The sequence below is a fragment of the Coregonus lavaretus genome, assembly GCF_964263955.1.
Source record: "Coregonus lavaretus genome assembly, chromosome: 28".
In the NCBI taxonomy this organism is placed as follows: domain Eukaryota; kingdom Metazoa; phylum Chordata; class Actinopteri; order Salmoniformes; family Salmonidae; genus Coregonus; species Coregonus lavaretus.
In genome coordinates, this window is record NC_140015.1 from 20,604,788 (window position 1) to 20,619,609 (window position 14,822).

The 14,822-nt window shown below is 44.0% G+C and overlaps 1 protein-coding gene across 1 annotated transcript in view; it reads left to right on the top strand.

Annotated features, from left to right (window-relative positions):
• Positions 1-2,129: 2,129 nt before the first annotated feature.
• Positions 2,130-14,822, top strand: part of LOC311103918 (microtubule-associated serine/threonine-protein kinase 1-like) — a gene marked incomplete at both ends in the record, with an annotated part of 56,994 nt that continues 44,301 nt past the window's right edge. The window contains 2 exons of the mRNA XM_084145541.1: positions 2,130-2,168; positions 12,370-12,401. Of these exons, the coding sequence (XP_084001667.1) occupies positions 2,130-2,168; positions 12,370-12,401 (71 nt within the window). The remainder of the gene's footprint in view (positions 2,169-12,369; positions 12,402-14,822) is intronic.

Sequence of the window (14,822 nt, forward strand, 5' to 3'; positions counted from 1 at the left end):
CTGTGAGGTGGTTGTTGGCTACATAGAAATGGAACATAAAGAGCAGCCATCAGCATTAGGAAAGTGTGCCAGCCAGCCAGCCAGAAAGCCCTGATGGGGGCTATTTAATCAAATGAATCAAAGCCTGCTTACTGCAGCTTTTTCCATGATTTGTGCATTATGAGCACAATGTACTAATTCAAGTGGAGTAGTAATCTGTTGAATAAATTTAAATTGGTTACAGTATATTTTTGGACTGGATGGTCTAGCTGGACTGTGTGTGTGTGCTGCAGTGTTGCTCTGTGGGCTGACTGTGTCCGGGCTGAGGATGAGGTCATCATTGCATGGGCCATGCACTCGGACCGACCATATGTTACATAAAAACAGTGTGAAAGTCCTAATCCTCGACTGCAAAGCATTACGCAACCCCTCTCTGCCAAAGGGCAACCCATCTGTCCATCATCATCATCACAGGCAAACAAATATGATGAGAGGAACTCATTATAGTAGATCTGTAGATCTGTCCAATGGCCAACTGTCCAAGAGCAAACACCAGCCACTGTTTGTTCTCCTTCTTTTCACTCAGGTCATGCACTGTCTGACTGTCTGTTTCAGTTTGTTCACAAATGTTGAGGGCACCAAACCACGAGTAAAACATTCTCTATACTCAAGCCTTTTTCTGATGGAGCGAGACATTCAAAAGTTTCAGCTCCCTGCCCTCTAATCGTTCATGGTAATTTATTATGCAACAAGTGGATGACAACTGTTTGAGATCTAACCTGTTTGCTGCACATAGGCCTATTTCATCAAACTCCAGGACATAAAGATATTGGATATGGGCCAGGAATGATCGGTCATCCCTAGGGGGGTTAAATCCTGGATATGTCATGCATGATAAAGCTGATCGCGCATGCTTGATCACCATCAGGTTAGTAGACTTACTGGATTCCATTTGCAAGGTCTCCTGATATGAGCTTTTGAGACCAACATACACTATGAAGAGAAATTGCAAAAGGACAAATATATATGTCATATACAATGTACAACATTTTGATTGTAGTGCTGGTAAAAAAAAGAATGTCAATGCAATGGCGAGAAGTAAACTATTTAAAAGCCAAGGCACTTGGCCTCCACACGCATGCGGTTCTCATCATTGCCCAACAATGTTGTAGTTCACCCCATATTAGCCTACTTATCTCATTATTCAGAAAACACCCCCCCCACACCCCATTTGCCAGTGGCGAGAGAAGAGGGCTTGCTTAGTTCATCACACTGGCCCAGTTGCTGATTGCGCGTGGAGGAGGGGCGAGAGGGAATCCCGGGCACCGAAGAGTTACAGATATCGCGTTATTGTCGTCCGTTATCAAAGGAAGTTAAGGTAGAATAATGAATGGACTGCGGAATGCAGCCAGGGAGAAGAACATTCTCTCGAATTTTTAAAGATTGAGCGGAAGGACGATGTGTTTTGTTATGTCATGGACTGTTAATGCCTTGGGAGTCCAAAGAAGTGGATAGATTCCTGGGCGAATCAGCGGCAATGTCAACTGGACTGACTGAGCTCGAGGAAGCAGGTTTGCACGTCTCGCACCGTTGCTCAAGCAGCATCAACCGCGAAATAAACATTCTGGTATATTGTGAACATGTAATGCTGTAGGTGTAACTTATTTTAGATACCGCCAAAGAATTGGTGCAGTAGACCGCCAAAGAATTGGTGCAGTATACTATATTGCAAGTGAAGTCTCTAAAGAAATGTTGGTGGTGCACAAAGATGCTCTAAAAACAACCTGAAGAAGTGAAGGTGACAGTCGACTATCAACATGGGGCAATTATGAATCATTGACTTAAACATTTAATAAACCTATAGGCTACAGCGGAATAACTTTATTTTAGAGACGTAAAAGCCCGAAGACCCTGCTTGTTTCAGATGCTACGGGACATCTTAGCATTTGGTGGTTTTCAAGCGGTTCCTCAACGTGACACTGCACGCGCTTTGGCTCAAAGTGAGCAGCGCCGCGGTCTCGGCTGTGTTATTTGAGTGAGAACCGGACAGCCAGTGGATGCCGCAGAGTTGTTTGGGTTGAAACCGAAGCAAGTGAAGGGTCAGGGGGCTGTTTTGGCGAAATCCCCATCCGACTGCGCCTTATTACGCAATGGATGACTCGGGGATAATTCGGCGTCGGAGGCTGCAGGTGAGGTTCGGGCGTAATGTGTTTGATAGTATCTCTCATTTGACAGTTAGTTCTATGTAGGCTACACTCATGTCAATAGAAATCGTACAGAATGTGCCAATGATTTTGAGATTATGTTAAATGCAATAGTTTGGCTAATATGTTAATAACCAACTACCCATACACGACATCCTTTTTAGAGCATGTGTTATAACAACTGTGTTATGCATTTACGACTTAATATGCTCAGCTGCAGAAATCTTTAGTTAATGTATCTCAGCAGAGGTCATATTTAAAAGATACTTGGCGACTCTATGTCTATAATGTCACTCAAGGTAATAGCTCCATAATGAAAATGTACCGCCATGCATATTGATATGACATGTTCATATTACTGAAGCCGACGTGTTCATCCATTATGAAGTAGCCTGGTTAAGTACGGGTCACCCCTCCCCCTTGGAGCGTGATTCAGTCAAGTGAACTGAGCTGAGCGGTCAGCCAGCCAGCCAGGCAGGCAAGCAGAGTGCCTTAGGGCCTCGTTAGGGCTGGGAAGTATAGTGATGAAGAGGAGGGAGGGATAGACAGCTGGGGATGGAGAGACTGGGGTTGACCATTACACAGTTTCTTTACTGTGGTGGGAAAATCCACCTCATGGCATTGTCAACACTCTCAATTCCAGTGTATGTGTGTGTGTGTGGTCTGTGTCTGTGCACATATGCTTGACTTCACAGTATTTTATTTTTTATTTAACCTTTATTTAACCAGGCAATTCAATTAAGAACAAATTATGAATTACAATGACGGCCTGGCAAAAGGCAATGTAAGACAAAATGGACAACACAGACAGAAGACACTGGCAAACACAACAGCAAACAAACAGTGGATGTGTGTGTGTGTGTGTGTGTGTGTGTGTGTAGGCATGTGTGTGTGTGTAGGCATGTGTGTGAAATAAAACATAAGGCAAAGCAAACTAGTGACATCGGGTGACATGTTGTCTCAACAACAAGCATGAGTCATGAATGTGCATAAAGAAGATGTGTGTGTGTGCCAGTGTGCTTCTGTGTGTTTATGGGGATGGATAGTGTCTGGATGACCATCCAACAGCTCATCTCTCTGGAGTCTCATCATCCCAGCCAACACACACTCTCACAACCGTTAGTGTCTGTTTAAAATCCCCCTTCTGGCGCATCTCTCTGGAGTCTCATCATCCCAGCCAACACACACTCTCACAACCGTTAGTGTCTGTTTAAAATCCCCCTTCTGGCGCATCTCTCTGCGCCATATGGTGACACACCCCACTCCCACAGAGAGCAGGTCAAGGGTCAGCCCCATGATGCACTGCTTCAACATGACTAACATGAAACAAACATCTTTGTATCCGCTCCAGACACTATCCCTCCAGCCTCCACACACACATTTGGGACGGTAAGCCAATCACTGACACTGACTGAGGTGATGAGCAGGCCCCTGTCTAGTTCCCGTCTCAGCCCCCAGACTCACTTTCTCACCATTGTCCTTTGTGTGTCCACGAAATGATGGGGCCAGTGGCGGTGTAGCTGTGGGCAGGGAGCCCTTCCAGTACTAAGTAATTACAGTCAGGGCCATTTCTCCTCCAGCTCAGACAGGAGGAGCTGAAGGGCATGACATCAGACGACCATTTCTAGTGCTGTTGTTTCTCATATCTCAGGGGAAACATGGCAGGGTCCGGCGGTAGCATTACTCTCTGCCTGCCTCTGTCTGATCCTCCTGGCTGGCTGGTGGGAGTCTTAGCAAGCCCGTCTCATTAACAGAGAGCCTCACAGAGATTACTGCCAGGAAGTGGTCTGGAGGAAGATAATTAAAGTAGCACCATATTGCTGATATTGAGGTGTTGTGCAAAAGCTGAAGAACATACACACATCCAGGTGCTGGAGTTGTAGCTGAATTATTGAAAAAAAAAAAAAAACGCTGCACACTGCTGCTCATGCTCCCATGTGATTTTTATAACAACGTTTCGATCCTTAGGTCTTCATCAGGCATCCATATCCCAGGTTGGGGTGGAATGTCCTATATATATGGGCAGTACTCAGTGACATCACTTCCTGAAACAGGAGGTAAAAATGTATACAATATCAACATTCAATGTATCAAAATATATGACCATACAAAAGGAATGTGATCAATATTTACAGTAATATATATATATATATATATATATATATATATATATATATATATATATATACAGTGCCTTCGGAAAGTATTCAGACCCCTTGATTCTTTCCACATTTTGTTACAGCCTTATTCTAAAATGGATTTAAATTTTAAAAAATCCTCAGCAATCTACACACAATACCCCATAATGACAAGGCAAAAACAGGTTTTTAGAAAGTTTGTAAATGTATTACAAATAGAAAACAGAAATACCTTATTTACATACTCTAAGTATTCAGACCCTTTGCTATGAGACTCGAAATTGAGCTCAGGTGTATCCTGTTTCCATTGATCATCCTTGAGATGTTTCTACAACTTGATTGGAGTCCAACTGATTGTGTCGAGGCACAGATCTGGGGAAGGCTACAAAGACATTTCTGCAGCATTGAAGGTCCCGAAGAACACAGTTGCCTAAAGGCACCTAAAGACTCTCAGACCATGAGAAACAAGATTCTCTCGTCTGAAGAAACCAAGATTGAACTCCTTGGCCTGAATGCCAAGCGTCACGTCTGGAGGAAACCTGGCACCATCCCTATGGTGAAGCATGGTGGTGGCAGAATCATTCTCTGGGGATGTTTTTCAGCGACAGGGACTGGGAGACTAGTCAGGATTGAGGGAAAGATGAACGGAGCAAAGTACAGGGAGATCCTTGATGAAAACCTGCTCCAGAGCTCTCAGGACCTCAGACTGGGGTGAAGGTTCACCTTCCAACAGGACAACGACCCTAAGCACACGCCAAGACAATGCAGGAGTGGCTTCGGGACAAGTCTCTGAATGTCCTTGAGTGGCCCAGCCAGAGCCCAGACTTACAGAGCCCAAACCTAATCGAACATCTCTGGAGAGACCTGAAAATAGCTGTGCAGCAACACGCCCCATCCAACCTGACAGAGCTTGAGAGGATCTGGGAGAAACTCCCCAAATACAGGTGTGCCAAGCTTGTAGCATCATACCCAAGAAGACTCAAGGCTGTACTCGCTGCCAAAGGTGCTTCAACAAAGTACTGAGTAAAGGGTCTGAATACTTATGAATACAATTTTAGAATAAGGCTGTAACCTACCAAAATGTGGAAAAAGTCAAGGGGTCTGAATACTTTCTGAAGGCACTGTATATATATATATACACACTACCGGTCAAAAGTTTTAGAACACCTACAGTTGAAGTCGGAAGTTTACATACACCTTAACCAAATATATTTAAACTCAGTTTTTCACAATTCCTGACATTTAATCCTAGTAAAAATTCCCTGTCTTAGGTCAGTTAGGATCACCATTTTATTTTAAGAATGTGAAATGTCAGAATAATAGTAGAGAGAATGTTTTATTTCAGCTTTTATTTCTTTCATCACATTCCCAGTGGGTCAGACGTTTACATACACTCAATTAGTATTTGGTAGCATTGCCTTTAAATTGTTTAACTTGGGTCAAATGTTTCAGGTAGCCTTCCACAAGCTTCCCACAATAGGTTGGGTGAATTTTGGCCCATTCCTCCTGACAGAGCTGGTGTAACTGAGTCAGGTTTGTAGGCCTCCTTGCTCGCACACACTTTTTCAGTTCGGCCCACAAATGTTCTATAGGATTGAGGTCAGGGCTTTGTGATGGCCACTCCAATACCTTGACTTTGTTGTCCTTAAGCCATTTTGCCACAACTTTGGAAGTATGCTTGGGGTCATTGTCCATTTGGAAGACCCATTTGTGACCAAGCTTTAACTTCCTGACTGATGTCTTGATGTTGCTTCAATATATCCACATAATTTTCCTTCCTCATGATGCCATCTATTTTGTGAAATGCACCAGTCCCTCCAGCAGCAAAGCACCCCCACAGCATGATGCTGCCACCCCCATGCTTCACAGTTGGGATGGTGTTCTTCGGCTTGCAAGCTCGCCCTTTTTCCTCCAAACATAACGATGGTCATTATGGCCAAACAGTTCTATTTTTGTTACATCAGACCAGAGGACATTTCTCCAAAAAGTACGATCTTTGTCCCCATGTGCAGTTGCAAACCGTAGTCTGTCTTTTTTATGGCGGTTTTGGAGCAGTGGCTTCTTCCTTGCTGAGCGGCCTTTCAGGTTATGTCGATATAGGACTTGTTTTACTGTGGATATAGATACTTTTGTACTTGTTTACTCCAGCATCTTCACAAGGTAATTTGCTGTTGTTCTGGGATTGATTTGCACTTTTCACACCAAAGTACATTCATCTCTAGGAGACAGAACACATCTCCTTCCTGAGCGGTATGCCGGCTGCGTGGTCCCATGGTGTTTATACTTGCGTACTATTGTTTGTACAGATGAACATGGTGCCTTCAGGTGTTTGGAAATTGCTCCCAAGGATGAACCAGACTTGTGGAGGTCTACACATTTTTTTCTGAGGTCTTGGCTGATTTCTTTTGAATTTCCCATGATGTCTAGCAAAGAGGTACTGAGTTTGAAGGTAGGCCTTGAAATACATCCACAGGTACACCTCCAATTGACTCAAATGATGTCAATAGCCTATCAGAAGCTTCTAAAGCCATGACATCATTTTCTGGAATTTTCCAAGCTGTTTAAAGGCACAGTCAACTTAGGGTATGTAAACTTCTGACTCACTGGAATTGTGATACAGTGAATTATAATTGAAATAATCTGTCTGTAAACAATTGTTGGAAAAATTACTTGTGTCATGCACAAAGTAGATGTCCTAACTGACTTGCCAAAACTATAGTTTGTTAACAAGAAATTTGTGGAGTGGTTGAAAAACCTGTAGAAAATAGTAAAGATAAAGAAAAATCGTTGAATGAGTAGGTGTTGACCGGTAGTGTATATTCAGTTAGGATTTTAAAAAGCACACAATAATTCAGACATTTTGGAACTATAAAAACTGTTTTATGTCGAACTCCTTGTTAAGGCCTGATATTGAGGTGTTTCCATAATTCTAGAGCTGATACCTCTTTCCGCATTAGTGACATCTCATCATACATCACAATCACTTGTATTCTATTAATTAGGAATTCTTATTGAAAGGATAAAACCCCTTGAGACGCACCATCTCGTGTTGAAACGGTCATCAGCGCAGCACTTTCTGCTCTGGGCTGAATACACAAGCATGTTGTGGAGCATCCGGTGGAACACGAACTCCTAACTGGGAGTTCAACCTCCCCCCTGGGCCACAGCATAGTATACTGTACTGTACACAGCTTACAATCAGGCAATACAAACATGAACCTGAACTGTATTTGTAATGCTGCCAACCACAGCAATCACAGGACAATGCAGTCTATTTGAATATTCATAGACATTTGACATACGTTTTGTCATTTTGTCACAAACATCCCAATGTGGATGCGACTCAGAGGGACCATTTAGACTCTATAGGAGCCCACTCCTCAACCCACAGTGCAGAACCTTCTGGAAGAGCAGTCATCCTCGTCAGAGAGATGGGGTAAATATAGAGTATAATTGTTTTGCTTTCAAATCTGTGATCAGTCAGTGGGAACATTATCGTTGTGACAGAGCGCCATCTGTTGTCATTCCGCTCCAGATCCATCAGATTCAGAGCACCAACCTCCACCGTCAGCCAGGCGCTGTGCTTTTAGTGTGTTTAACACTCGGAGAGCGGAAACTCAATTACAATCCCTTTCGTTAGTGTCAGCTTCCTGGATTGACTGAGTCAATGGCCGACAGAGGAACAAAATGACACAATGGCTGGCCATTGATTAAGTCTAGATTTCAGTGGGACATGAGTTTCTCCCAATCTGGCCTTGACAAAGTGAGAGAGCATTAGAATATTGGTTCAACAATTAAAATCATGTTGTTCGTAGGGTAGATTGAGTTAATAGGATATGTTGGCTCTAGAGCAGCTAATCTCCTCTCCTGATCTCATTTGGTCTTTTTGAACCTATACACTTCTCTGAATCCCTTTACTATATCTCTTCTATATCCCACTACTGAGTTGTCTCTGTGGAGTGACCTCCTCCTAAGTATCTCCGGTCCATGGTTCTGATCCCTTCCTCCAAGGAAGGACCAGAGACGGTAGTGAAAGCGAGACACCCCACTCCCTCACTCTGGTCTACTTATTGCCCCCGTCTCGCGGAGGGGGTGCCACAGAAGCATCTCACTGGCAAATTGTTTGGGAGCGGGGCGGGTGGGGAGAGCAGGGAACCGACAATAAGTGGCCCATAGCCATTGGTCTCACACAGAAAAGTATGCTCTTGCGAGAGAGGGAACGCCAATTTACACAGACAGGAACCTTGACCATCTTTTCCAATGGTAAACTGCCTGTGTAAGACATATTAATTTATCTACCATCTGTCAATGGTGCAGATTCCTTCCTCCAAGGTAGAGCCCTGTCCATGGTGCTAATAACTTCCTCCAAGGTAGAGCCCTGTCCATGGTGCTAATAACTTCCTCCAAGGTAGAGCTCTGTCCATGGTGCTGATAACTTCCTCCAAGGTAGGGCCCTGTCCATGGTGCTGATAACTGCCTCCAAGGTAGAGCCCTGTCCAGGGTGCTAATAACTTCCTCCAAGGTAGAGCTCTGTCCATGGTGCTGATAACTTCCTCCAAGGTAGGGCCCTGTCCATGGTGCTGATAACTGCCTCCAAGGTAGAGCCCTGTCCAGGGTGCTGAACACTTCCTCCAAGGTAGAGCCCTGTCCATGGTGCTGAATCCTTCCACCAAGGTAGAGCCCTGTCCATGGTGCTGATTCCTTCCTCCAAGGTAGAGCCCTGTCCATGGTGCTGATAACTGCCTCCAAGGTAGAGCCCTGTCCATGGTGCTGATTCCTTCCTCCAAGGTAGAGCCCTGTCCATGGTGCTGATAACTTCCTCCAAGGTAGAGCCCTGTGCATGGTGCTGATTCCATTTAAAACTTGTAGTGTATTTGAAGTTTAAAAAGGCCTCTGAAGTTTGTAATTTACACTTAGAAATGTCAGAGTTGATTTTGCCTTGTGTAAAATGTATCAACCCCGACAAACATTTCCATTAATTATAATCGACACAATAAGTCACATTTCCTGTTGCTGCTGGATTATTTTCCTGAGGTAGCAAACTGGCTCAAATTATGCACCACATTGTTATCTTTGTTGTCTAGACATGCCTCAGACATGCCACAGCAGTTAAGGGCCCTACTGAGGACATCAGACAATGAGCAGACTCATTTTGATTCAATGCCGTAGTCGGCGTAGTGCATCCAGCTTTGTTCCTTTGGTTTTAGACCTCTAAATTCTGAAGGTTTTCTCTTCATTCTTTCTTACTAGTCTGCACTTGTAGCAAAAAAATATCTCCGCTCCTTGTGTGTCAAAGCGAACTAGATATTCTCTTCATAATCATGTTGTGAGAGGTTACATTGACTTTGTTTAGTCCTGGATGAAAAAGTATGAGCAATGCAGAGTATCTATTGAAAGTGCATTTCAGTACAGGCATAGACTCAATATGGATCTATGCAACAGCCCTTAAAGTGGCAATTATAAAGTGATTTACTGGTATGTACAATATGACGGGTATAAGCCAGCTTTATGATGTGGTGTCTGAGATATGTTCATACACCCTCCCCCATCACTAGTCTCTCTGCACTGTCTTCCCTCCATCCACCCTTTCAAGTCATGTTGTACAGAGCTCTGATGGCTCAGGGTCAATTAGTCTGATCAATGGAGGACGAGTGAGGAGGAATCAATAGGTTGAATATTCGGTCGTCCTTGTAAAGAGGGATTTGTGTCTACACGTAAACCCATGAGAGGAGCTTAATATACACCAACAACTATCGATAACCTTCGGTTTGTGCTGGGTGTAAAACTCATGTGAGAATCTGACTTTACAATGGTGAGGTTACTTCTCTGTTGATCCAAAATGGTTTCTTTCATATTCACTCATCAATCAAGGCCCTACTGCCTTCTCTCCCAAGCATTCCTAGCTTTTACCAGCTCTCTATGGGGTAAGACTAAATCTGTGGAGTGTTCTGTTTGACACTTCAAGGTAACTGAATGTTGAAGGTATTCTGCTATGTGGGAGGTTTGTCCCTTGGATACAAAGACATTCCTCTAGACAAGCACACACTGTGGAGAGGGTTTCTCTAGTTGTTCAAGAGGGAGAACCTTATTAAGAGGATCACACACATTATACAGTCTATAGTCTATAGTGATGGGGAAAAAATCGATACAGTTAGATATCGCAACATTATTTTTGGATGATATTAAGTATTGATTTGTAATAATAAAAAATAATAAAAATAATTGTAGGTAGAGCTAGTCTGCTGTACCTGCACCAAACCTCTGGTATTTTTCATCCTATAGCTTGTTCTCCATCTTCCTTTTAAATAGTGAGCCAACATGTTTTCAGAAGTTTTATTTCCATGACTGATCAAAACTCATTTTCTCATTCTCTCTCTAGTCTCTCTGCAGCAGACATATAGTGAGCAATATGTTTGGAACACCAAATCGCAATATATATAGAATCATGACAATCGCAATACAAATTGTATCGGCTCCTAAGTATTGTGATAATATCGTAGTACCTGGAAATTCCCAGCCCTAATAGCTTATAGTATACATGTAAGCACACACACACTCACAAACAAATGTACACTTTAGCTCAAGATTAACCTAATATTGTATTGATTGTCACTGGTTGCCTGTCAATCAATGCTAATGGAATCTTGACTGAGTCACCCCTCTTTGACAGGAGTGGATGTGGAGTGGCTAATGCATTAATTAGTGCTCTACACAACACACACCTGGGAAACGGGCTCAGTGTTAGTCACCAAAATGATGCCTGTGAGCGTTTGGACTTTCTGGATCCGCGTTTCTCTCAATTATCTCTCTATTCACCTCTTCTTGGCCTTCTCTCTTGGCCCCTCTTTCCCCCAATTTATTTTGCATTACCACTTGGTCCATTTGCAATTTCTTTGTCTCTTTCATGTTCTACATGTATGTCTGGAGAGAGTGGGAGTCTGCTGCAGTGAATGTGTGTGGGCAAATGTGTGTGTGTAAGAAGTAAGCAGTCAGGGACACAGACAGAGGCAGAATCAGGCTCAGGTGGAGGCTGAAGCTCTAGCCACCACAGAGCTTAAAGGGATAGTTCACCCAAATTACAAAATGACACATTGGTTTCCTTACCCCGAAAGCAGTCTATAGACAAGATATGACAGCAATCCATGCATTAGTTTTATTTTCCTGGCATTGTTTTCAAATGCTAATGTTTTAGCATTTGGGGCACAAATCCCATTCAAGTCATGGTACCAATATTAGCATTTTTCGCGCACCAACTCCTCCGAAAGTATCTAAAATTGATTGTGAAGCTCAACAAAGTCACTTACAGATGATTTGAACATGATGCGTGAAAAATGCATATCAGTACCATGACTTGAATGGGATTTGTGCCACAAATGCTAAAACGCTTGCGTTTGAAAACTGTGCCAGGGAAACTAAACCAGTGCCTCAGTGTGAAGCATTTCAAAGAGCCAGGCTGGGCTGGCGTAGGATCTGGCACTTCTCAATCCGCTTTTCATTCAGGGTACACAGCGTTTGCTGCTGTTCCAGCCCAGTGTTCTGGGTCCATCTGGGACCAAGGGGAGAGATAGGAGGATGGACACACTGTTCTGCTCTGCTCGGGGAACACAGAGACAGAGAGAGAGAGCGAGAGAGAGAGAGAGAGAGAGAGAGAGCGTTGGTCCACTTCAGAGAGAGCGTTGGTCCACTTCAAAGCACTGCTTATTGAAGCACACACTCACATATACAAGCACATAATGGACTTACCCATCCTCTCTGTTCTGCTGTTTCCTGGTATCTCTCCCTCAAGGGAATTCACAAACAAAGACACACAGAATAGCATGTACTGTATATAATAAGAATGAGAGTCTTTATAGCAGAGGCGAGGTCCAAGTGGACTGAAGGGAGGTGTCATATCATAACATTCCATTTCTAAGCTTATGTACTAATGTGGTGAGGTGACGTACAGGGAATCTGTTTCTCTGCTTTTAACCACCTCGTAACCTGTGAATCCCTTTAATGTTACCAGTCCCTGATCTCTGTTGTCCTCTCTTTTTCTACCTTTCTTCCAGAAGGATCTGCCACTGCCCCGCAAGAACAGCAGGTTAGTACAGTCCCTCCCTCCTAGCCAACTGGGCACTCTATATGGAACACACCCCAAGCCAGGGGAAGTGGGTGTTTGGAAACAACAACTATTTTATCAGCCGAGGGCTCTACTGTCCTGGTTGGAAGATTTAATCCATGTTGAATCCCTTTTGAGACATGATTAGCATTTCAACACCCTATTGAGGGGTTGAGGATACTCTAGAGGTACTTAGAAGGGAATTAGAATGAATGGAGGAGGCAATCCTTCCATCTGTCTGGGTAGACAGCGCTCTGAGTCTGATCGCTGTCCATGGTGCTGAAACAGTTCCTCCTCTTTCTTTGTCTGTCTCTCTCTAACTCCGTCTCTCCCTCACAATGTCTCTCTGTCTTTCTCTCTCCCCCTCTCTCTCTCTCTCTCTCTCTCTCTCTCTCTCTCTCTCTCTCTCTCTCTCTCTCTTCTCGCCCTCTCTCTCTCGCCTCTCTCTCTCTCTCTCTCTCTCTCTCTCTCTCTCTCTCTCTCTCTCTCTCTCTCTCTCTCTCTCTCTCTCTCTCTCTCTCTCTCTCTCTCTCTCTCTCTCTCTCACACACCCTCCTTTTCTCATGCCCTAGCTTGTGTGTGGTAGGGAAACAGCTCCAAATCAAATCAAATCAAATGTTATTTGCCACATGTGCCGAATACAGGTGTAGACCTTACAGTGAATTGAGGTAATATGTACATGTGGGTAGAGGTAAAGTGACTATGCATAGATAATAAACAGAGAGTAGCAGCAGCGGGGTGGGGTGGTGTGGGGGGGGGGGGGGGGGGGGGGTTTGACGACGACAATGCAAATAGTCCAGGTAGCCATGATTAGCTGTTCAGGAGTCATATGGCTTGTGTTATGGTCTGTGTCAGCAGGACAAAGATATGGCTGACATGATTTATTGTGTTAATTAAATGTTATAATATGTTAATAATGTGGTAGATGGAGCTTTCATCATCCTATCATTGTGACTTTGTGTGCGTGTGTGTGTGCGCGCGCACACTTGTGTGTGTTTATAATCACAGCATACAGAACACAGACCCAAGCAGTCTCTCTGTGTAGTCTCTTCTCCCTACTTCCATCCAGTCCCTCTCTCTGCCTCTCTCTGTAACCCGTCTGTTCCCCATGCCCATATCACCCACACCACACCCCATGGAAATAAACCAGGAAATGAACATGGGGACCGTGCTGACCTCTGACCTCGGTGACCACTGGTCATCTCCTCTATCTTCCACTCACAGTTGTATTCAGCTTTCATTTTGTCCCCCATTTTTTCATCAACTCTATGCTCTCCTCCAGAGATGTACCATCTGGGTTCATTCTGTCTCAGTCTGGTTCCCATTCTAGGCCTCCCTAGACCAGTATCATCCATATCATCCATTATAGATATGCTCACTGGAGTAGGCCTCACATTAATCTACTGCCTTGATCTATTCATCTGGAAGGGCTGTCTCCTCTATTGTTCTCAGCAGGCTTGTATTTATCAGCACTGTTTTGGTTTTACATTTGCTTGGATTAATTATGAAATGGATATGTTCATATCTAACCTAAAATATCTGTTTTTTGTTATGTAGGACACATCCAATTGTATACACACATATTGTAGATAAACACACACACCTCTACCACCTCCTAGCATCAGCTTCAATTAACAAGCTCTGGACTATCTTCTCCTCCTCCCTGGAATAATGAATTCATCATCCCTTCTTCCCTTGCTCTCTTTTCTCTCATTCATATTTACAGTAGCCTCCAGTAAAAAGCTTTTCACACAGATTTACCTCTCAAGCACGCACACACACGCGCACACACACACACACACACACACACACACACACACACACACACACAAACACAGTGAGACATGACATTGCCCCCACCACCACCCCTCCTTTCTGGCTCAAATGAGTCCTTTTGGAAGTTTTTCTTGGTAACCCCTTCCCTTGCCATGGCCCTTACAATTCCCTGTCTGCTTTTTTGTTCCTATCTAAAATCAAAGACAGCCTCAGCCTCAACCCCTCCCTCCCTCCCTCCCTCCCTCCCTCCCTCCCTCCCTCCCTCCCTCTCTCTCTCTCTCACTCTCCTTTACTGTCGTTTGTCCACCGCCACATCACTCAGACACCGGTGCACATCTAAAGGTTGAGGAAGTGTTGCGATGACATTTTCAAGGGACCCTGCTGCCTGACTCTCTCTCAGTTCTCAACTGCTCTCGTTGCTTAGCATTACGCTAAGCTACCCTCACTACGCAAGCAACATGTTCCGACGCACCAAAAGGTACAATATAAAACAAAGGGCACTGTTAAATAGGTCTGTGTGTCCTGAGGGGTGGGGGGATTCTGTCTTTGTAATACGTGATGTTGTTCCCTGTCCTCCCTTCTTATCCTTCTCTTATCCCTCCCTCCATCACCTCATCTATCTGTGTT